This window comes from Pristis pectinata, chromosome 3 (assembly GCF_009764475.1).
Source record: "Pristis pectinata isolate sPriPec2 chromosome 3, sPriPec2.1.pri, whole genome shotgun sequence".
Lineage (NCBI taxonomy): Eukaryota > Metazoa > Chordata > Chondrichthyes > Rhinopristiformes > Pristidae > Pristis > Pristis pectinata.
The window spans coordinates 111,911,382-111,936,466 of record NC_067407.1 but is presented as its reverse complement, the minus strand read 5'-3'; the positions used below and the strand labels follow the sequence as shown (position 1 = coordinate 111,936,466).

At 38.6% G+C, this 25,085-nt stretch overlaps 1 protein-coding gene across 1 annotated transcript in view; it reads left to right on the top strand.

Moving 5' to 3' along the window:
- Positions 1-25,085, top strand: part of eprs1 (glutamyl-prolyl-tRNA synthetase 1) — a 65,139-nt gene that overhangs the window by 22,671 nt on the left and 17,383 nt on the right. The window contains 12 exon segments of the mRNA XM_052010965.1: positions 3,521-3,754; positions 5,640-5,724; positions 5,845-5,904; positions 7,473-7,583; positions 8,042-8,178; positions 8,292-8,499; positions 9,871-9,983; positions 10,413-10,527; positions 15,793-16,161; positions 17,554-17,784; positions 18,351-18,601; positions 21,265-21,316. Coding sequence (XP_051866925.1) covers positions 3,521-3,754; positions 5,640-5,724; positions 5,845-5,904; positions 7,473-7,583; positions 8,042-8,178; positions 8,292-8,499; positions 9,871-9,983; positions 10,413-10,527; positions 15,793-16,161; positions 17,554-17,784; positions 18,351-18,601; positions 21,265-21,316 — 1,966 coding nt within the window.

Sequence of the window (25,085 nt, the reverse complement as noted above, 5' to 3'; positions counted from 1 at the left end):
CATCCTGAAAAAAGTGAATATATTTAATGGTATAGGTCCTAGTATTCTCATACTGATATTCAGTCCAGCATTCTGCTTCATCCACCCTCATTAGTCTAGCTCAGTTACAGAGCCTGAAACACTGTTGCTGCATTAGCTGATCTTAGCAATCCTGTGTTTTTAGTACCAAAGTTAGAAATTTGCTGATGGTACAAAGACAGATTGGAAAGTAACTTATGAGGAGGATGTCAAGCCTGCAAAGGGATTATAGATGGGTGAATTGAATGGGTAATGTTTGACGAATACATTTTGGCAGCAGGAAGAGAAAATCAGAATATTATTTAAATAGAGAATGACTACAGAATGTTGCTTTACTGAGGAATCTGGCTATTCTTGTACATAAATTCATGTACATCGTATAACTAAGAAAGCAAATGGATCATTGGCCTCACTTGCAAAGGGGGATGGAGTACAAAAGTAGAGCAGTCTTGTAGCTGTGTAGGGTGCTGCTGGTTTTGGTCTCCTTTTTAGGGATTCAAGGAGGTAAAGTTATGCTAAAATTAACGATTAATTTAAGGAGGTTTTTGGATGATAGTGAGATGAGAACAATTGGCAGAAAACTGGAGTTGAGGCCAAGATTTGATCTGCCATACTTTTGCTGAATAGCTTGCTCCAACTCCTACTCTTGCGTTCCAAGTTGATGACTGCTAAGGGATGAGTTGTTCCAGGTTAGACTTCTGCAGGATCTGGTCGATTGTTGTCAGGTAATTGGGCATTCAGATGCATTCCAAGTCCTTGGCAGATTTGCTAGCATAGTGTAGGGGCATGGCTTTGCTCACTGCCCATTTTCTCTTTCAGCCATTTGCTCTGGACTTAGTCTGTTTTCCACATGTGCCAAATAATAAAATCTATTAGGCCTAGTCTAGAGCCCCTTGATTTTGGATTGGAACAGCAGTTGCTAGCAACTTGACATCTGTTCTATAAAAACCAAGTCCACTGTTGTGCCCAGCAGCAATTTCTGGCCCAATGTTATTAGTTTTCCTGCTATTCTTTTATTGATCTATTTTTTCTTCCCCCTGCCCCCTCCATTTTCTTACTATATTCTTACTATATCTGATTTGATGTTGAATTTGTTATTCAAGCTTTCACTTCTAATTCAAACTCTGCACTGACATTGAATAATAGTTCAATCTAAGTGGTAAAGGCGATACACTATTGCTTGATATTTTTCAGATCCCAGATGCTCTATAGAAGGTATTATGCAGTTTATATCTTCAACTTCTAGTGCACAGGGAATATAGTTGATAAACAGACAAACAACTTCTTTGCTGCAATAAATTTTAGCCCTGCATTATAGGGTATGTGTTTGCCAGAATGATATTCTGATAAAGGAATACATCTGCATATCATCCTTGATTCTGTCAAGCAGTTGTGACTGAATTTATAAATCTAACTAGAGGCAGTGGGGGCAGATATATTAGGGACATCTAAGAGACTCTTAGATAGCCACGTGAATGATAGAAAACTGGAGGGCTATATGGGAGAGAAGGGTAAGATACATCTTAGAGCAGGATAAAATGTTGGCCCAACATCATGGGCTGAAGGGCCTGTACTGTGCTGTTATGTTCTATGTTAACTACTGCTTTGCATGATACTGCTTTAGTAGACATTCTTTATGTGCAAGACTCCTGAAGGTGCTCTGATATTATAATTTTTCAAAACACTTATTTATCTTGGCTTTCATTCTTGTCATTATCATTATTTGGTTTTTTTTATATAATTGTTTGTACAATATTTCACCAAAGATTTTTTGTCTGTGGAAACTGAAGCTTTTGATTTATATTATACTCTGTGCCAGGCGTCATCTCTTCTGTGCCAGTTCCAATAGCCCTCAATTCCCTGATCTTTCAAAAATGTATCTACTTCTTTAAATACCCCCAGCGATCCAGCCTCCACAACCCTCCGGAGTAGAGAATTTAAGGGATTCACCATTCCTTGGCCAGAAATAATTCCCCTGCACCTCAGTTTTAAATGGCCCACCTCTGGTCCCGTTGCTTGAGATTCTCCCACTAGTGAAAATATATCAACATCTACACTGTGGTGCTTCCTTAAGAACATTGTATGTTTCAACATGATCACCTCATTCTTCTATTTGCATCTCCATGGGAAATGGAGCAGTCCATGCTTGCATTGCAGCAAATCCTATATAGCATTCAGGCATGGGTGGATAGGTGGCAAGTAATGTTCACACTTTAAGTGTCAGCCAGTAACCTTGTCCAATGAGAGAGAATCTGACCACCTACTCTGATATTCAATGGCATTAGTATCATCGAATCCCCCACCGTCAATATCATGAACATAGGAACAGGCCCTTCGGCCCACTAGGTCTGCGCAGGCCAAGATGCCAATCTAACTAATTGTATCTACCTGAGTGTGGTCTGTATCCCTCAGTGCCCAGCCTGTTCTTGTTTAAATGCCGCTTAAACGTTGCTATCATATCTGCTTCTACCATCTCCCTTGGAATGCATTCCAGGCACTTACCACTCTGTGTTTAAACAAAAATCTTGCCTTGCATACCTCCTTTAACCTTTCCCCCTCTCATCTGTTAAACCTATTGCCCTACAGTAGTTGACATTTCCACCCTGGGAATAAGACTGTGACTATCTACCCGTTCTGTGCCTCTCGTAATTTTCTATACCTCTATCAAGTCGCCCCTCAGCTCCGACGCTCCAGAGAAAATGATCCAAGTTTGTCCAACTGCTCCTTGTAGCTAATACACTCCAATCCAAGCAACATCTTGGTGAAGCTCTTTTGCATCCTCTCCAAAGCCTCAATGTCCTTCCTTTTGTTTGGTGATTATGATTGGTCAGAAGTTTAACTGAATTAGCAACACTATGGCAGGAAGATCAGTGGCAAATTAATTCAGTAAGTGGAAATGGAAAGTACTGCATATAAGTGAAATAAGGAGTACATTCTCCACATGAATAGGAGAGACTGTGATATAGAGAAGTTGAACATTAATGATGTTAGTCAACTTATTAACCAAATGTAATCTCAAAATAAGACTAAATGGGTAAGATTTGGATGCTAGATTGTTGGTGGGCTTTTATTATTGTTTGATTAGGTTATGTTTATTCTTTTTATGCTGGATGGCATAAAACAGGACATTGAGAGTCTTAAGGGAATGGTTAATGGTAGCGAAAGGAAGGTGTATGAGGAGCAATATAATAAGATGTAACTCATCATTGTCAAATGATATAGAAATAAATATTTAATCAACCTGAAATCACGTGAAGATAAACTTGAACAGTAAGACAAATAGCAGGAAATATTTCTTAAAGGAACACTTGTTGAACAGCTTGGAACAATTGTCTCAGAGAAGCTTACGAATTAGTAGACATGACAAAGTGGGCTGAAAGATCATTGTTAGAATCATATTCTTGAAAAATGCTAAAATAGTGATTTAACTAATTGAGATGTGTAGTGAAATATTGCTGTAGATCAATGTCATGTTTGAATTTCCATTTTTCTCCACTTGCAGAATTTACCCAACATATGACTTTGCGTGCCCAATAGTGGACAGCCTTGAAGATGTCACACATGCATTAAGGACAACTGAGTATCATGACCGGGATGAGCAATATTACTGGATAATAGATGCTCTGGAAATTCGAAAGCCTTACGTTTGGGAGTACAGCCGCCTTAACCTAAATAACACTGTATTATCAAAGAGGAAGCTTACATGGTTTGTCAACGAGGGATTGGTAGATGGATGGTAAGGTTATGCTAAAATTAAGCTTGACTAATTTTTAACCTTAACAAATTTACAGAAATATCTCTAATTTCACATTAGATCACCTTTCCTGGTGGTGTTTTACTTTAAATTGTTTGAAATGTACTGAAATTATCTTCTCATTATAATGGGTTCTTGGAAATACCATTTCATAAGAACGTAAGAAATAGGAGTGGGAGTAGGCCATCTGGCCTGTTGCCATTCAATAAGATCATGGCTGACCTGGCTGTGGACTCAGATCCACCTACCTCCCTTTTCCCCATAAGCCATAATTCCCCTACTATGCAAAAATCTTATCTGTGTCTTAAATATATTTAATGAGGTAGCCTCTACTGCTTCCCTGGGCAGAGAATTCCAGAGATTCACTACTCTCTGGGAAAAGCAGTTTCTCCTCATTGCTGTCCTAAATCTATTCCCTGGAATCTTGAGGCTATGTCCCCTAGTTCTAGTCTCATCTACCAGTGGAAACAACCTTCCTGCCTCTATCTTGTCTATCCCTTACATAATTTTATATGTTTCTGTAAGATTCCCTCTCATTCTTCTGAATAGTTCTAGAGTATAGTTCTCATTCAAAATTTATGTTAGAACCATAGAACACTACAGCACAGGAAAACAGGCCATTCGGCCCTTCTGTGCCGAAACGTTATTCTGCTAGTCCCATTTACCTGCACCCAGTTCACAACCCTCCAGACCCCTCTCGTCCATGTATCTATTCAATTTATTCTTAAAACTTAAGAGTGAGCCCGCATTTACTACATCAGAAGGCTGCCCGTTCCACACTCCCACGACTCTGAGTGAAGATGTTCCCCCTAACCCTTTCCCCTTTCACCCTAAAGCTATGTCCTCTCATACTTATCTCTCCTACTCTAGGTGGAAAGAGCCTACTCGCATTAACTCTGTCTATACCCCTCATAATTTTTTAACCTCTATCAAATCTCCCCTCATTCTTCTGCACTCCAAGGAATAAAGTCCTAATGTGTTTAGTCTCTCCCTGTAACTCAAATCCTGAAGACCCGGCAACATCCTAGTAAATCTCTGCACTCTTTCAATCTTACAGATATCCTTCCTATAGTTAGGTGACCAGAACTGCACACAATACTCCAAATTTGGCCTCACCAATGTCTTATACAACCTTACCATAACATCCCAACTCCTATACTCAGTACTTTGATTTATGAATGCCAGGATGCCAGAAGCCTTTTTTGTTTTACAACCCTGTCTACCTGTGACGCCACTTTCAGTGAATTATGTATCTGAACTCCCAGATCCCTTTGTTCTTCCGCACTCCTTACTGCCCTACCATTTACTGAGTATGTCCTACCTTGATTTGTCCTTCCAAAATGCAACACCTCACACTTGTCTGCATTAAATTCCATCTGCCATTTTCTGGCCCATTTTTCTAGTTGGTTCAGATCCTTCTGCGAGCTTTGAAAGCCTTCCTTGCTGTCCACTACGCCTCCAATCTTAGTGTCATCAGCAAACTTGCTGATCCAATTTACTACATTATCATCTAGATCATTGATCTAGACAACAAACAACAATGGCCCCAGCACAGATCCCTGAGGCACACCACTAGTCACAGGCCTCCAGTGTGAGAAACAATCATCCACTACCACTCTGTCTTCTCCCACACAACCAATTTTGAATCCAGTTTACAACCTTTCCATGGATACCTAGTGTCTGAACCTTCTGAACTAACCTCCCATGTGGGACCTTGTCAAAGGCCTTAGTAAAGTCCATGTATGCAATATCCACAGCCTTTCCTTCATCTACTTTCTTGGTAACCTCCTCGAAAAACTCTGAGGTTCGTTAAACATGATCTACCACGCACAAAGCCATGCTGACTATCCTGACTATATGTTTTTAGGGATGATCCTCGCTTTCCAACTGTGCGTGGAGTCTTGCGGAGAGGAATGACTGTTGAGGGATTGAAACAGTTTATTGCTGCTCAAGTGAGTTGAAAGTTAGCTGGGTGCCTTCATAGTATTTGTATTGCTTTTGATGATTTAGGGTAAAAACTTGTATTATTGTTTCATATACAAAGGACTAAACTGATAAATTTTCTGATGCAGGGTGGCTCCAGATCAGTTGTAAATATGGAGTGGGACAAAATCTGGGCTTTCAACAAAAAGGTAAATGTATGACTTGATGAAAGCTTCTTTACACCTTGCTGAGTAACATCTGCTTTTGATTGCACTTTTTGTTGGAAGTTCTGTGTTCTTTTTCTTGTGTGAATTTAGTGTATAAAAATGACAGCTTTTGTGAGGAAAATGGAATGTTCTTGCGAATGGTTACATGATGACAACTGTTTCTCTGTTGCCTTAAAAAGTACTAAAAATCTAATTTTGGTGCAAATTGTTTACTTTCGCGTTGGAATAAGAGTATGAAAAGAAAAAAAATCTCAATATTCTGTAACCCAAAATGTGCAAATTTATTGTGAATTAAACACAATCTATGCATTGCATTTTCTGCTTTCAAGCTGCAAGCTAACTGTAGCAAGGTATTACTTACTAATTTTCTGCTCTAATTAGTATTAGGTTTACTACACAGCTTGAAAAGCATGGCAAGAGTGCTTTAAAAGTTCAAAGTGTGTGCAAGGTTGGCCACCTTTTGAACTATTGTGATTATGTGTTTTTTTTTCTGGTACGGTTTTCTGCACGTTTTGATAGCAAAATGATTATCTGCACAAATATTCTGAGCATGTATAATAAAAAATGGCAGTAATTGTTTTGCTATATCTTGAGCAATCAAATTCTGCATTTACATGAATTCAAGTGTTATTTCATTACCACAGCCTGATTTTTTATTTATATATATATACCCATTACAAATCTTGGGGGGGGAGGGGCATGCTTATTGTGCTTAGCTAACCACACAAGCTTTTGTAATTTTAAAGTGCAGAAAAATCAAATGTAATTGTAGCTTTGAGGCAAAACCTTGCTATTGCAGGCAGGCTTTCCTTTGTTTTTATTTTGAGCTTAATTACATGTACAGTAAAGACACTTTACCATGTACAATATGAAATATCTCAGATTTGGCACAAGGTAATGTGTAATGTACAGTCCTAAACCTGTAACTTTCTAATTTGAAGAGGACATGGCAGAGCTTACAAACCTTGAATTAATTAAATTACTGCCAGCATCGGTAGCAAGTGAAATTATATGACAATTAATTGAGTGCAGAAACACCATTCTGGGACTTTGGTTAGCTTGGCCAAAGTCTTAATCTAAACCATTTGAATTTGATTTGTTGAACTATTTCTTGCTAACATACCCATTTGCTTGTACTTCAGTATCATTCTTCCTGCCTTTTTAATATTTATTTTCTCCTATTTGCAATTCTAAAGGAATGGCTTTTTATGTTCTTTTAGCTCACATTGAGGATTGTTTATGTTGTTGCACTTAACTGAAAATCAAAATAATGTTAAGGCCAATTTTTATTTATAATTGATTTGTACGGTTAAAATTCTTGTAAGCACTGTAACTAGTTTTATAGAAAATAACAACATTTTAAATGCACAAGCAGCAAGACACTCATTGAAGCCCTCTCTGCTTTTCAAATTCCTTTTCACCAGTGCTATAATTGTTAGTTGAATGCATCAAGCTAAACAATTCCATGTATTATTTTGCAAATTGCATGCAATTGAAAATTGAACATCATTTTGGATTATGCAGATATAATGAACATATCTGTTTTTCAGGTTATTGATCCAGTAGCACCTCGTTACACAGCTTTATTGAAGCGTGAGGTAGTGCCTGTGAGTGTGCCAGAGGCCAAGGAAGAAATGAAGGATGTGGCCAAGCACCCCAAGGTAATAGAGTTTAAAAATTAGAGACAATGTTGGATGAAATCCTACTGACACAGATTCCCCACAATTTAACCTGATGTGGACAGCCTATCTTGCTAGTTCGTGGGGTTGTGTGTTCCAGTGCTGTGGCCTGAGTGATAGTAAGGCCTCAAAACATGTTCTGAGGAAGCTCCTTGCCTGAAATGTCTCTTTCCCAGCTGAATTTTTTTCTGTAGGTGTTAAACGTCTCTGCCATTCGGAGACCTTTCAGAGCTATTAAAATTAAGTAAATTAAATTCTGAAGATGCTTTCAGGCGTCACCACAGTGGCTGTGAAATTCATTAATGAGATAAATCTGGATTAAATAGCCAGCATCAGTAGTGGTACCACAAACTTATTGGATTGTTGCTTTTTTTTATTTTTAAAAAATCCCTTCACTGAGTGTTGTATTTTTTTTCTTTGTTTCCTGCTCTTTCTGTCAGAATCTGGATGTAGGGCTGAAACCTGTGTGGTATGGAACCAAAGTGCTAATAGAGGGAGCAGATGCAGAAACGTTCATGGAGGGAGAAATGGTTACTTTCATCAATTGGGGTAACATTAACATCACTAAAATTAACAGGTAAGAAACACAAGTATGAATGTTGCTGCTTTATTCAGAAGAACATGACTTTCTTTGTTTTTTTTATAAAACTCTGGGATATGTATCAGCTTTAATAAAACTTTTTATTTTAGAGATTCCAGAGGGAAAGTTGAATCACTTGAAGCAAAGTTAAATCTAGAAAACAAGGATTATAAGAAAACAACAAAGATTACATGGTTAACTGAGACTCCACAAGCTCCATTGATCCCCACAGTATGTGTCTATTATGAGCATCTAATAAGTAAACCTGTCATTGGCAAGGATGAAGATTTCAAGGAATACGTTAACCGAAACAGCAAGGTAATCATTTGTAGTGCCAGTTACTGTTAGTTGCAAGATGGAACTTCAGTCAAATTAATGGATTATTCATGTACAATATGTTGTTTAGGCTGCACTTGGAGTATTGTGTGCCGTTCTGGTTGCCACACTACAGGAATGACGTGATTAAGCAAGAAAGGATGCAGAAAAGATTCATGAGGATGGGATGTTGCCTGAATTGAAGGGCTTGAGTTATAAGGAGAGGTTGGATAGGCTAGGAGCAAAGGAGGCTAACATGATAGATGTATATATAATTATGAGAGGCATGAATAGAGTATGAAGCCAGAGCCCATTTCCCATGGTACGGGTGTCTAAAACAAGAGGGTGTAAATTTAAGGTGAGAGGGAGGAGGTTTAAAGAGGATCTGAGATGTAAATTTTTCACACAAAATGTAGTTGGTATCTGGAGTGGGCTGTCAGACGAAGTGGTGGAGCCAGGAACAGTATTAACATTTAAGGAGCATCTGGAAAGGTACTTGAATGAGCAAGACATAGAGGGATGTGGGATCAGTATAGATAGGCATGATGGTTCACATGGATGTGGTGGGCCAAGGGACCTGTTTGTATGTTGTACAACTCTGACTCTATAATTTAGATGATACAAACTTTATTTCTAATTCCTAATAGGAGTCTTCTCTAAGAGTTTGTGATAATTTCACAGTTAAGATTATATAATCTCTAATATGATTTATAACCAATAATTTTGTTCATTGGCACTATAGAAAATAACTAGAAACGGGCATGAACTTTTAATTATTTTCTTCACTTTTACACACTGCATTTTCAGTGTTGGCAAACAATCACAATGAAACTTTGCAGGAGATAAAACTTGTTGAATGGTAACAGAGTTGGAAGTGACAATTTCAATTCAAGTTCAAGTTTATTGTTGTCATAGGTATACATACGCAGGGTATTAATACTATGAAAAGTAGCTTTTTGCAGCAGCACAGTACATTAATCCAAAGTTTCCTGAAATATGTTGTTAATTTTCTAGTTCACTCAGGATTCTTTACTTTTGATTTGTACTTTTTATAGTCAATAAATTTCAAATGATGTTCCATTGTTCTGTAAAATTGTTCCTATTGTACAAATTTCCTATGGGTGTAGCCTTTGTTGACAATGAGTTATTGTATCAAGTGCCTAGAAGGGATGGGCAGCTTAATTTTGAACTTGAGTAATGCAAATGAGTTTAGTGTACCCTTGACTGCTCAAGTGAAAATTGCCCAAGCATAATTGATGAAGCATTTTGTTTGAGTGAGCTATTTTGGGTAGTTTCAGATTTTGGAGCTCTGCATTATAGTCTAACATTGGAAATTGTTTGAGTGAATTAATTGAAGAGAAATTTTTTTTTTAGAAAGAAGAACTAATGTTGGGTGACCCTTGTCTGAGAGATCTGAAAAAAGGAGACATCATTCAGCTGCAAAGAAGAGGGTTTTTTATCTGTGACCAGCCATTTGAACCAGTTAGGTAAGCAGTTGTGGTAATCTGACATGTTATATGGGAAGAATATCCAACAAAAGAAGAACTATTAATATTTCTGGTTTAATGGTCTTATGGTAAGAGATGTGATAAATGTTGCCTAATGGTGATAAAAGTGTAGTAACCATTAGATATGTTATCTGTATGTTCACTGTCTACCATTTTTTCATTTAGAGCATAAACATTTCTAAAATATGGCAGATCATTCATTGAAATTGGCAATCTGTTGTAATGATGTTTAACAACTTTTTTAGACCTTGGTGTAGAGTTAATTTGAATTCTGCACTCCAGGGCAGTACAAATATGAAAGTTGCATTGTATTGTTTCAAAGAGCTACATATTATAAAGAAGCTTTAAAAAATTACCTGTTTATAATTTGATTGATGTCAGTCATGTAATTTTCTGGTTTTGATTTAGCCCATACAGTTGCAAAGAATCTCCTTGTGTACTGATTTACATCCCTGATGGTCATACCAAGGAAATGCCTACCTCTGGTTCCAAGGAAAAGAGCAAACTTGATGCAATTAAAGTGGTAAGAACGACTCTTTAAATGTGTAGACTGTTAAGTTTATTTTTAACCCAATCGATATTCTAATAGGGAAATTTATCACTTGATAGTGATCTTATCGTGGTAGATGCCAGTTTTTAGCCAATATGATTTGTTCCATGTGACATCAAGAAACTCTGAAGGCATTGGAATCAGCAAAGGCTATGGACCCTGCCAACATTCTGGCAATAGGACTGACGGTTTGTGCTCCAGAACTTGCTATGCCCTGGGGCAAGCTGTTCTGATACAGCTTACAGCACTGGCATCTACCTAACAATGTGGCCAAGGTATGTCCTGTCCATAAGAAGCAGGAAAAATCCAGCCCGGCCAATCACTGCCCCATTAGTCTACTCTCAATCATCAGCAAGGTGATAGAAGGGATAATCGATGGTGCTATCAAGCCGCACTTGCTTACCCCTTAACCTGCTCACAGAAGCCCAGTTTGGATTCCGCCAAAGTCACTCAGCTCCTGACTTCATTACAGCCTTAGTCCAAACGTGGATGAAACAGCTGAACTCCAGGGGTGAAGTGAGTGTAACTGCCCTTGATATCAAGGCAGCACTTGATCGAGAATGGCATCAAGGAGCCCTAGCTAAACTGGAGTCAATGGGAATCGGAAATCCCTCCGCCCAAACCATCTTCAGCTGCTTCATCAATGACCTTCCTTCAATCATGATGTCAGAAGTAGGATGTTTGCTGATGATTGCATATTCGCGATTCCTCAGATGATGAAGCAGTCCACATCTAAATGTAGCAAGACCTGGAACATGGCCAGGCCTGGACTGATAGGTGGAAAGTAACATTAATGCCACACAAGTGCCAGGTAATGATGATCTCTAACAAGAGAAAATCCAGCTATCACTCCCTGACATTCATCAGCATTACCACCCTGAATGCCCCCACTATCAATATCCTGAGGGTTACCATTGACCAGAAACTGAACTGGCATAGCCATATGCACAATGTGGCTACAAGAGTGGAGGAGAGGTTAAGAATCCTGAGGTGAGTAACTCGCCTCCTAACTCCCCAAAGCCTCTACAAGGTTGAAGTCAAGAGTGTGATGGAATACTCTCCACTTGCCTGGATGAGTGCAGTTTCAACAACACTCAAGAAGCTCAACACAGTACAGGACACAGCAGCCAGCTTTCTAGGCATCCCATCCACAACCATTCACTCAAACTACCACTGATGCACAGTAGAAGCAGCTTGTACCATCTACAGGATGCACTGCAGCAATTCACCAGGATTCCTTAGACAGTACTTTCCACAACCTCAACCAGCTAGAAGGACAGGGGCAACAAAAGGAACACCATCACCTGGAAGTTGACCTCCAAGCCACACACCATCCTGACTTGGAAATATATCACAATACCTTCACTGTCCTGGGTCAAAATCTTGGAATTCACCCCCCAACGGCATTGTGAGCATACTCGCACCTCAAGGACTGCAGCGGTTCAGGAAGGCAGCTCACTGCTACCTTCTCAAGGGCATTTAGGGATGAGCGGTTAAATGCTGACTTTTCCTTCGAAGCCCACATCCTTTGACTGAAATTTTTAAAAAATTTGTTTTGACTGGCCTAGTTTATTTAAGTAGATTCAGTGTCATAGCTTGCTGTAAAATCCAGGTAATTTAAAAGCCTATTGGTTTTATTTCTTCCATGGTCTGACAGTGAGTTGGCGAAGCAAGAACTGATTCCACAAGGAGAGAACCTTGTATTTATGTAGATTTATTGTATCTTGTTTTTGAGGTTTTTCAATCAGAATTGTCTTTAAGCACAATTAGTAGTCAGTCTTAACAACTATCTTAGGGTCAAAGATTACTGTTCCCAATCCAGTTCCGTGCATTCTAAGGTGGTTGATTTGGCCGATGTGAGACCTGCAAACCCTACCACGTGTGGCAGGAAGTGCCTGATGGGTAGGTGGGTAGATTGGGGAATGTGCACCTTTTACCATTGAGGCTGGGTTTCTGTGAGCTCCCTACAAATGGTCTTGAGGTTCTATTTCTTTCTTTCTTTTTCAATCTTTTTATTAGTTTTCAAATTAATACATATTAATATATAACATCAATGTTTGTACATGTAATACAAAGAGGTCAGGAGAACAATTATAGCATAGATAATCATAAAGAACAATAAAATATAAAAAAAACTATAGATCCCACGATCTCTTAGTAAATGAATATAATATAAAAGAAAGGAAAGAAAAAGATTTATTATATATATAAAAGAAAGAAAAAAACCCAAATCAATAAGAAAAATTATAAACAATATATCAAATCAAATCAAACCAAACTAAACTAAACAGAAAAATTTCAAAAAAAACCCCAAAAAGATAAAAAAAAGACTGGACTGAAATTTCTCAGTAGAAACAGAGCAATATTATGTCATCAACTCAGTTCCTCTAAATTGGAAAGTTATTGAAAGGGGATCTATATCATGCAAAAATATTGAATAAATGGACTCCAAGTATCTTCAAATTTAAGCAAAGGATCGACAGTACCACTTCTAATTTTTTCCAAGTTTAAACATGATATAGTTTGAGAGAACCATTGAAAAGTAGTAGGGGGTATTAGATCCTTCCATTTAAGCAAAATGGATTGTTTGGCCATTAATGTAACAAAGGCAATCATACGGTTAGTGGAAGCAGATAAATGGCCAGACTCTATCCTTGGTCATCCAAAAGTTGCAGTGATAGGGTGAGGTTGTAAATCAATATTCAATACATTTGAAATAATGTTAAAAATGTCTTTCCAATATTTTTCCAGAAGAGGACAGGACCAAAACATGTGTCAAAGAAGCCACATTCGATTTACATCTGTCACATATAGGATTTATATGGTGATAATAACGGGCTAGCTTATCTTTTGACATGTGGGTCCTGTGAACTACCTTAAACTGTATCAAAGAGTGTCTGGCACACATTGAAGATGTATTAACTAAGTGGAGAATTTTTTTTCCATGCCTCTGTAGGTAAAGATGTCTGGAGTTCGCTTTCCCATTCATTCTTAATTTTGTCCAGTGATTCTGGACGTATTTTCATAATTAAATCATAGATTATTGCTATCAAGCCCTTCTGATAAGGATTAAGACCTAAAATTTCTTCCGTAATTTCAGTTTTGTAAACTGTCGGAAAAGAGGGTATAGTAGCTTTTAAAAAATTTCTAATCTGCAAATATCGAAAAAAATGTGATCTAGGCAAATTTGTATTTGTTAGACAATTGTTCAAAAGATGAAAAACAGTTGTCAATGAATAAATCACAAAAACATACTATTCCCTTCCTTTTCCATATGGAAAAAGCTGAGTCAACTCTGGATGGATGAAAGAAAAAAATTAGATTGAATGGGACTTGACAAGTTAAATTTATTCAATTCAAAAAATTTACGAAAGTGAAACCATATTCGTATTATATGTTTATCAATTGGGTTAAGCATATGTTTACTTAATTTGGTAAGTGCAAAAGGGAATGAAGCTCCTAAAATAGAAACTAATGAAAATTCAAGTTCTGATTGGTGCTCAAGGTGTACCCATTTGGGGCACTGAATTACATCTGAATCTTGTATCCAAGAAATGAAATATCTGATATTAATTGCCCAATAATATAACCTAAAGTTAGGCAGGGCCATACCACCATCCTTTTTTAGATTTTTGTAAATATTTCTTACTTAACCTTGGGTTTTTATTCTGCCAAATATATGAAAGAATTTTAGAATCAGTAGTGTCAAAAAAAGATTTTGGGATGAAAGTTGGAATCTCTTGAAATAAATATAAAAATCTTGGTAAAATATTCATCTTAACTGCATTAATTCAGCCTACCAATGATAAAGATAGTGGGGACCATTTAGTAAATAATTGTTTAATGTGGTCAATTAAAGGCAATAGATTAGCTTTAAATAAGTCCTTGTGTTTCTTGGTAATTTTAACACCTAAATACATAAAATAGTCAGTTACCAATCTAAAAGGTAATTGCCTGTAAATTGGGATTTGCATATTTAATGGAAAAAGTTCACTCTTATTAAGATTTCTTGAGGTTCTCAATGTTCCTTCACCACTTTGAGTGGTCATGCATTCACAGGAATCATTATTGATGTTGCACATTTTCAAAGGGACATTGAATTTTTTCCTTTGTACACCTGGCTATCTTTTGCTGTGACAAAGGTTGAAATAGGAAATCTGTTTTGGGAGACTGGTGTCAGGCATGCATGGTCTGCCCATTATAGCTAAGTGGTGCTCAGGATGTTGGCCTAGAGGAGAATGCTAACATTGTCCTGGTAATAGATTTGGAGGAATTTACAGAGATACCATTCGTGCTTTCCAGTGTCTGTTACAGGTACTCAGAGGTATGGAATGGTCATCGTATGAAAACCACTTTGTGTATAACAGTTACTGTTTTGTACTTCATTTTCTTTTGGTTAGTTTGCGTTCTAAGTTGGCGGTTCATCTCCAAGGTACAGGCCTGAATTTTGTGGGAAATTGTTGGAAATTTTGGTATTCCAACACTTGGTCCTATCAAATTTAGGATTTATATACATGTACATGTACATACGAATGCAGAGGTATTTGCCAGCATTTTTTTGTTTTGCTCAGATGCTGCACTCCATGAGTTTGGTTAAGGATAGAAAATTAAAAAGTGTAACCGCCAAATACAATGGATAATTTGTTCAAGCAACTTGTGTCTCAGTTTACTTGTGTTCTGATTTTTATATTTAAATACTTATTTTTTTAATAATATGTACTAGTTAAAAAAATGTGTTTTGACTGTTTCAGAATGTCAGAAATGTTCAAGCCTTGACAGTTGCCCTAGTCAGATGGTATGGCTGGGTCTACTGAGAATACTTTCAGTTATTTTGTGGCTGGGACTCATTTTGCTTCTCCTCTTTCCCCCACTGCACCACCACCACCACCCACTTGATCTCATTTTCCTCAGGCCAGCTTCCGTCAGCAAGTTCCCTTTGGGAGAACTGTGAGAATTAAGTGGAAACAATTTTTCATATAAGGCATTAATTGCGCAACACTGATTAGGCCATTATGTTTCTACTGATGTATTTGACTGGATTGCCAACTTCAAGTATGGTTTATTCTTCCAGTAATTAATGCGCTGTTAATTATGGGGAGAAACAGTTAAAATCAGTGCATGTGAGCACTTTCTGAGTTTGCTGTTTCCTTTTAACAGATGATGCATATAAAAAGTAATAAAGTATTTAAATTCAAGGATGCAGTTGAACTGATTCTATAAACATTTTCATTATTTTAGATTAAAACTGATTCTGTAGCTGCAAATGCATCATCACTTGATGTTTCATCTGCCTCAACAAATGATGCAGTGGACCTTGTTGCAATTTACAACAAAGTAGCTCAACAAGGTGAGGTAGTGCGTGAACTGAAGGCAAAGAAAGCATCCAAAGAAGAGGTGGATATTGCAGTTAAAGGACTGTTAACTTTGAAAGCTGAATATAAGAAAAAGACTGGTACCGAATACAAGCCTGGAAAGCCACCGGCATCAATTGATAGCCCTCTCTTTGCATCCAAGACCATGGACACAAATAATAGCAATGTTCTGTATGACAAGGTGTTTCAACAAGGCGAAGTTGTTCGAAAACTCAAAGCAGAAAAAGCACCCAAGGTATCTTTATCCTCTTAAAAGTTTAAGATGTGCCTTTTCCTCCTCATTAAAATATGGAAACATAATTACCTTTTCACTGACAAAAGAAATGCAGGTTTTTTAATTAGTTTTGAGTGAACTTTTGTTATTTAACGGGTTTCTAATTATGCCAAAATATTGGTAAATGTAAATCCAGCAGATGAAACCAACTGAAAAATCAAAAAGACTGCAGATGCTGGAAATCTGAAATAATAACAGAAGATAACTGTTCTGATGAAGGGCCTTTGAGCTGAAACCTTGGCTATTTCCCTTTCCACAGATGCTGCCTGACCTGAGTTACCATAGAGTTTTTCCAGCATTTTCCTATATTATTTCAGATGAAACCAACTCTCTATTTGACCCTTGCATTAATATCTGAAGTGAAGCAATCACTGATACTGTAGTATGGATTGAATTGATAAAACTTTGAGCTAATGAAGTTTCATCATGTGTAATAACTTTTAATTGATGGGATGATTAAGCAGTCACATTTTTAATATGTGATGATGTGGGTATTTTCTATCCTAATCTAACTACATTTTTGCTTGTTTTATTAGTCATACATTCTCACTAGCCAAGAATTCTGAAATGCATGTTGAAATATTGGAATAGTTAAATGTTTTGCCTGGTAGTTGAGGCTTTGGCTTGGTATAAATTCATTTGGTTGAGTGTATATCAAGCCAAGACTTATTTTTTTTTGTTTGTTTTTGACCGTTATGGCTGCATTTATCCAGATGAGCAAGTATTTTTTCCTACTTCTAACATGAAGTTTATGCATTGTACATAAGAAGTCAGGAGGCGAGTCACTTTCCACTGCATGTTCAGCTGCTATGGTGTTTTGTCTGTTTTCAATTAAGATTTTCATTGATGACTCCAGGAATTTAATGCAAGGACCAGTCAGAAGTGGAAGCTTTGAAGGTTTAAAGGAGATAAGGGTTTTCTCTTTATCAAATTGTCGTTCTTGTCACTTATATCATTGCATCCCTCAATATTTTAGTCTGCTGTTGGTCGATGCGTACTGTTTCACTGTTGAAGGACTTGTGAATGGAAAAGAAAGATGGGGCCATCAGTGAACAGACCTATTCCAAACCTAATGACAGGAAGATCTTCGCAATTTTTAAAATTTTTCTATCATCTTTTGTGATTTAACATGTTAAATTACATCATATGTAATGTATAAATGTATTTTTTTCTCTAAGAAATGCATTTATTTTGCTTGAACTGTGAATGAAATATGACAAAAAAAAGAGGCATGTTCATGCAGATTCAAGAACTGTATATCTTTATATTTCTGTTTATATCTTTTTCTGGCTTTCTATTTCTTTCTATTTTATTTACTTTTTATTTTTGTTTAATTATTACTTCATTATTCAGAGTCATGTGGATGAAGCAGTGAAAACACTTATAGCTTTAAAAACAGAGTTTAAACAGAAGACTGGGGAGGAGTACAAACCAGGGAAGCCACCTGCTGCAGTGGCAGAAGCAGTAACTCCAGCCATGAGCTGCTCTACGGAAGCATCTGGACTTGATGAGAAAGCACTGTACAATAAGGTGGCAGAACAAGGAGAAGTTGTACGCAAACTCAAAGCAGAGAAAGTTTCTAAGGTAATGCCATGGGATTCTTCAGTTATTGAACCTATAGGGTGTCGCTGCCATATTCATACAAAGGAGTAAAAAGTAGCAATTCTTTCAGATCAGATGTTGGTATACTTCAATAGAAATATACCTTTGCTCAAAAGAGGTGAATAATTCAGTTTAAAGTATGAAAGTAATATGAATTATAAATGAAGGTTGAGATAATTACACTGAAATTCAGGATGTTAGCTTCCAGTAGAGGCTTGAAACATGCCATGTTGCTGAGAATTATTTCTACATTGAAGTACTTCACCAGCCTGGTTCCTAGTGAATTGGAGTAAAAAAAAATGATAAATTTGTACCAATCTCAGTCAGAAGGACTGATCGAGTAGCTTACATGGAGTATAAGTTTGTATCTAAAATTGGTTGCCCTACCTGGGGGCAAAATTGTTAGTTTCCCCAGGCCAAGCTAGCATTCCTGAAATGATAACATTTTCCATTTTTGGGTGCTATAAATTTAGTGCACATTAATGTAACATGAAGTTTGTAATGCACTTCTTTTTTTCATACAAGTCTCCCTCTGCTTTTTTTTCTAGGAGATGATAGATGCTGCTGTCGCCTTGCTCCTTAATTTGAAGTGCCAGTATAAAGCTTTAACAGGAGCGGAATATAAACCAGCTGCTGGTGGTGATGACAGGAACAAAAAGAAAAAAGAAAAACAAAACAAATCTGAGAAGCAGGATAAATCTGAAAAATCTGAGGAACAGAAGAAAATCACAAAAGAACAGGAGCAAGGATCAAGCAGTGGAGGTACAGGTGAAGGTCAAGGGCCAAAGAAGCAGACCCGGTGAGTAAACATCAAAACAAATTCACTTAAGTGTGCTCCAAAGAATAGAAACTTGGTAAACAAGATTAGTTGGAAACGGGTCGATATTGTGATCAAAATTATCTAATTTGTGCTCCCATTTGGCCCCAGTGTGAAAATCCCACCATACTGGCAGTTGCCCCTTGACCCTTAGAGTACAAAAATGGTCGGATCAGGAGCACAACCTTATGAACTATCTTGTATTTCTTGGACAAAAGCAGGAACTGGGAACTTAAAGCTTAAGATATTGTGACAGATTTGAAATGACTTCTAATAGCTTTAATCTTTCATAAATATTGCACAACATTTTGTTTTACTCCTCATTGAAAGTGAGGGATATCTGTGCTAAAAAAAATTTGCTGCCAGATGTCAGTGGAAATGATTGGGAGTAGAATGGGCCAGGTGCCAAATAAAATAATGCATCCAACCATACTCCCACCCACAGCCTGAGAATGCCTTCTGTGCATCAGTGTCAGTTTTATCTTGCTCTTCCCATACTGAGCATTTTTATAGACTTCATAGCATTGAGATTGTGATTAACTTTGTTGTGTTATTTATTGCTGCCAAGAGTTTGTATAGCTCTAGGAAAAATCCAAATTGAGTGGGATTAATTAAATAGTTCATTAAAAGAGTAGGTACAGGTTTAGTGGGTTCAACGCCATCTTTCTATGCTGTATTATTCCTGAAACTAAAATTAAGCTGCTCTCAATAATGCTATATATAGTTTGTAAAGACACATGAAATGGCACTTCCTTGTTATAACTGGGTTCCAGAGCTAAAAGAACATTATTACATACCAACCCAGTGCATTCCTGAGATCCCTGTGATCTCAGAAAAAAAATCCTCATAACTTAGTTTGGTCTGGATATTTATATAAAATACTGTTTGTTGTCTATATTAACTATATGGATGAGAGTGTAGTTAGCATGGTTAGTAAGTTTGCAGATGATGCCAAAATTGGTGGTATAGTGAACAGTGAAGAAGGTTATCTAATATTACAACAAGACCTAGATCTACTGGGAAAGTGAGCCAAGGAATGGCAGATAAAACTTAACTGGGACAAGTGCGAACTTTTGCATTTTGGGAAGTTGAACCAGGCCAGGACTAGCACTGTAAATGACAGGGCCCTGAAGAGTGTTGTAGAGCAGAAAAGCCTAGAGGTACAAGTACATAGTTCCCTGAAAGTGGCGATATAGGTAGACAGGGTGGTGAAGAAGGCATTTGTCATACTTGCCTTCATCGGTAAGGGCATTGAGTACAAGTTGCGTCGTCATGTTATATCCATACAAGATGTTCATGAGACCACACTTGGAATACTATATGCAGTTCTTGTTTAGCTATAGGAAGGATGTCATAAAGCTGGGAAATGTGCAGGAAAGATTCACAAGGAAGTTATTGCAACTGGAAGGCTTGAATTATGAGGAGAGACTGGATTGGCTGGGGCTTGTATTTTCCCTGCAGTGTGGGAGGTTGAGGGGTGACCTTAGAGGAATATAAAATCATGAGGGACATGAGTAAGGTGAATGGTTGTAGTCTTTTTCCTGGGGTAATTGAGTCCAAAACTAGAGAGCACAGACTTAAGATGAGAGGGGAGAAAAGTTAAAGGAGACCAAAAGGGGTAACTTTTTCACGCAGAGGGTGGTGTGAACGTGGAATGAGGTGATAGAGAATGTGATAGAGACGGATAAGAACATAAGAAATAGGAGCAGGAGTAGGCCATCTGGCCCATCGAGCCTGCTCCGCCATTCAATAAGATCATGGCTGACCTGGCCATGGACTCAGATCCACTTATCTGCCTTTCCCCCACAACCCTTCCCCAACTATGCAATAATCTATCTAAGTGTGTCTTAAATATATTTAATGAGGTAGTCTCTACTGCGTCCCTGGGCAGAGAATTCCACAGATTCACTACTCTCTGGGAAAAGCAGTTTCTCCTCATCTCCGTCCTTAATCTATTCCCCTGAATCTTGAGGTTATATCCCCTAGTTCTAGTCTCACCTACCAGTGGAAACAACCATCCTGACTCCATCTTATCCATCCCTTTCATAATTTTATGTTTCTATTAGATCCTCCCTCATTCTTCTGAATTCCAGCGACTATAGTCCCAGGCAACTCTATCTATCCCCATAGGCTAACCCCCTCATCTCTGGAATCAACCTGGTGAGTCTCCTCTGCACTTGTTGTTAGACAACAACAATTTAAAGATATTTACACAGGTACATTGGATAGGAAAGGTTTAGAGGGATGTAGGCCAAACGCAGACGATGGGACTAACTCACGTAGGCAGCTTGGTTGGCATGGAAAAGTTGGCCTACAGGGCCTGTTTACATGCTGTATAACTCTGACTCTATAACCAGTATATTAATACACTACTTATGGCATTTAGTTTTGTCTTATAACCTGCAAGTTTTGGCAATATTTTAAAAAATGCGTGAGAACCTTTTTTTAAAAAGTTTTGATTCTGCAAGAGTTTAAAGATTGAACTAAAACGCAGTATACAATTTTGCACTTTCTGAAAAATCAAGTGGTTCATTTTGTCATGCTTTTGGGATGTGAAACTAGAAGTGTAAAGCATGAAGGATGGAGTCAGTGAATTATTAATTATTTGTCACTGTTGGTTCTGAATAATATGATCCTCTTTATAGATTGGGCCTAGAAGCTAAAAAAGAAGAGAATCTGTCAGAGTGGTATTCACAAGTAAGTCTTTGTGAATTTTTCTTTTTGAGCAGGATGAGAAGTTCTAAACTGAATGCTTTTCAAAGTACAGTTGCTCCCACATCTAGTTCTCAAAGAAATGAAGTGACACAATTGGGAAGTGTAGTAAACTTACCATTGTGCTAACACTTAAGCCAAAAGATATATTTACCATTTTTCAGTCATTTACCATCTTTTAGTGGCATCGCTGACTGAGGAAAATTGCTTGTGTTCAGTGTCATTCCTTTGAATGGTATTTCAACTTCAAACTCTGGCCTTGCCCAGCATAATCAGATTCTCAAAAAACTTATTATAGTTGTGTGAACCAGCATTTTCAGGCTTTTGTGTTGGCCTGAGACCAATCCACATGTTTTGGCACCCACTTAATGTAATTAGTGAAACTATTTTGGGATGCTCAATGGTGAGTTCCTCTGAGCAGCAATTGCATTTGGTTTAACATGGATGTCACTGTTCGTCTACTGGATGGATACTCCTTACTGTTGGCATAGAACAGTAAAGCACAGTACGGGCCCTTTGGCCCATGATGTTGTGCCAACTGATATTAAACCTTATCTCCATTCAGTCGATCCCCCCTCTCCACTTCACCTCCCATAACCCTCTATTTTTCTTTTGTCCATGTGCCTATCTAATAGTCTCTTAAATGACCCTATCGTATCAACACCTACCACCACACCCGGCAGTGCATTTCAGGCACCCGCCACTCTCTGTGTAATAAAACAAAAACTAACTCTGACTTCTACCTTGAACTTTCCTCCATGCACCTTAAACAGGTGACCTCTAGTATTGGCCATTGCCACCTAGGGGAAAAGATGCTAGCTGACCACTCTGTCTATGCCTCTCATAATTTTATATAGCTCTATCAAGTCTCCTCATTCCCTGTCACTCCGAAGAGAAAAGCCCTAACTCTCTCAACCTCTCTTCGTAAGATGTGCTCTTCAACCCAGTGAGCATCCTTGTAAATCTCTGCAGAGCTTCCGCATGCTTCCTATAGTGTGGTGACCAGAACTGAACATTATTCCAAGTGTAGTCTAACCAGAGTCTTATAGAGCTGCGACGCTACCTCTCAGCTCTTGAACTCAATCCCCCGGCTAATGAAGGCCAGCACACCATACGCCACCTTAACTGCCCTATCCACTTGTGAGGCAACTTTTGAGGGATCTATGTACTTGGACCCAAGATCTCTCTGTTCCGCCACACTGCTAAGAATCCTGCCATTAACCATGTACTCTGCCTTCAAGTTCATTCTTCCAAAATGTATCACTTCACAGTTATCCAGATTGAACTCCATCTGCCACTTCTCTGCCCAGCTCTGCATCCTGTTTAAATCCCATTGCAACTTATGACAACCTTCTTCACTATCTACTACACCAGCAACTTTTGTGTCATCTGCAAACTTACCAACCCACCCTTACACTTCCTCATCCAAATCATTTATATAAATCACTAAGAGTAGGGGTCCCAGAACAGATCCCTGTGGAACACCACTAGTCACTGACCTCCAGGTGGAATACCCTCCTTGTACAACCACCCTCTGCCTTCTGTGGGCAAGCTAATTTTGAATCCACACAGCCAATTTTCCATGGATCCCATACCACATGATTTTCTGAATGATCCTATCATGGGGAACCTTGTCAAATGCCTTGCTAAAATCCATATATACCACATCCACCATATATACCTTCATTAATTTGTCTTGTCATTTCCTCAAAAAACTCTTAAGGTCATGAGACACAACCTGCCCTTCACACAGCCATGTTGACTATCCCTAATAAGACTGTGTTTCTCCAAATGCTCATAAATCCTGTCTCTAAGAATCTGCTCCAATAGTTTGCCCACCACTGACGTAAGACTCTCTGGTGTATAATTCCCGGGATTATCCCTTTTACCTTTCTTGAATAATGGAACAATGTTTGCCATCCTCCAATCCTCCAGTATCACTCCTGTGGCCAGGGAGGACTCTAAAGATCATCATTAATGCTCCAGCAATCTCTTCCCTCGCTTCCCATAGTAACCTGGGGTATATTCTGTCTGACCCCGGGGACTTATCTATCCTAATGCTTCTTAATAGCTCCAACACTGCTTTTTTTAACATCAACATGCTCCAACACATTTGCCTGTTCTACGTTAACCTCACATTCGTTGAAGTCCCTCTTGCTGGTGAACGCTGAAGCAAAATATTCACTTAAGACCTCCCCTACCTCCTTCGCCTCCAGACACATATTTCCCCCCCTTATCCCTGAGCGGTCCTACCCTCACCCTAGTCATCCTCTTGTTCCTCACATATATGTAGAACACCTTAGGGTTTTCCTTAACCCTACCTACCAAGGCCTTCTCATGTCCTCTTCTAGCTCTTTTAAGTCCCTTCTTAAACTCCTTCCTGGCTACCTTTATAACTCTCGAGCCCTATCTGATTTTTGCTTCTGAAACCTTAAATAAGCTTTCTTCTTCCTCTTGACTAAACCTTCCACCTCACTTGTTAACCACGGTTCTTTCACCCTACCATCCTTTCTTTGTCTCAGCGGGACAAACCCATCTAGAACCACATGCAAGTGATCCCTAAGTAACCTCCACATTTCTGTGGTGTATTTACCGGAGAACATCTGTTCCCATTTCTGGCCTAATACCATCGTAATTTGCCCTCACCCAATTAAATACTTTCCCATAATGTCTACTGCTATCTTTGTCCATGGCTATGCTAAAGGTCAGGGAGTTGTGGTGACTATCCCTTGATGCTCGCCCACCGAGAGGTCTTTAACCTGACCAAGTTCATTGCTTAATACCAGATCCAGCATGGCCTCTCCTCTTGTTGGCCTGTCCACATACCGTGTCAGGAATCCTTCCTGTACATACCTAACAAATTCTGCCCCATCTAAACTTTTTGCAATAAGGAGGTGCCAGTCAATATTAGGGAAGTTGAAGTCACCCATGACAATAACCCTGTTATTTCTGCCCCTTTCCAAAATCTGCCTACTTATCTGCTCCTCAGTGTCCTGGTGGCTATTTGGGGGCCTGTAGAATACTCCCAATACAGTGATCGCCCCCTTCCTGTTTCTGACTTCTAGCCACATTGACTCAATAGATGATTCTTCTATGATGTCCTCCCTTCCTACAGCTGTGATATTATCCCTGATTAGCAACGCCACCCCTCCCGCCCCTTCTACCTCCTTCCCTATCCCTTATGAAACATCTAAACCCCAGAACTTCAAGCAGCCACTTCTGCCCTTGCGACAGTCAAGTCTCTGTAATGGCCACAACATCGTAATTCCATGTACTGATCCATGCTCATCTCCCTTTTTCTTAACACTTCTCGCATTTAGGTGAACACATTTCAACCCATCTAACTGATTGCATTTATGCCTGTGCCCTGCCTATCCTTCCTCACCTTCTCTGTACACATCGCATCTGCATCTACTTCTACACCAACTGATCCATTCTCTAATCTGACTCTCGGTTTCCCATCCCTCTGCCAAGCTAGATTAAACTCTCCCCAACAGTGCTAGCAAACCTGCCCACAAGGACATTGGTCTCTCTCCAGTTCAGGTGTAACCCGTCCCTTTTGTACATTTCATACCTACCCCAGAAGAGATCCCAATGATCCACAAATCTGAACCCCTGCCCCCTGCGCCAACTCTTTAGCCACTCATTAGTCTGCTGTACCTTCTTATTCTGTCCCTTCCTGGCGCGTGGCACAGGCAGCAATCCAGAGATCACTACCTTTGGTTATCTGTATGTTATTGCAACAGAATACAAT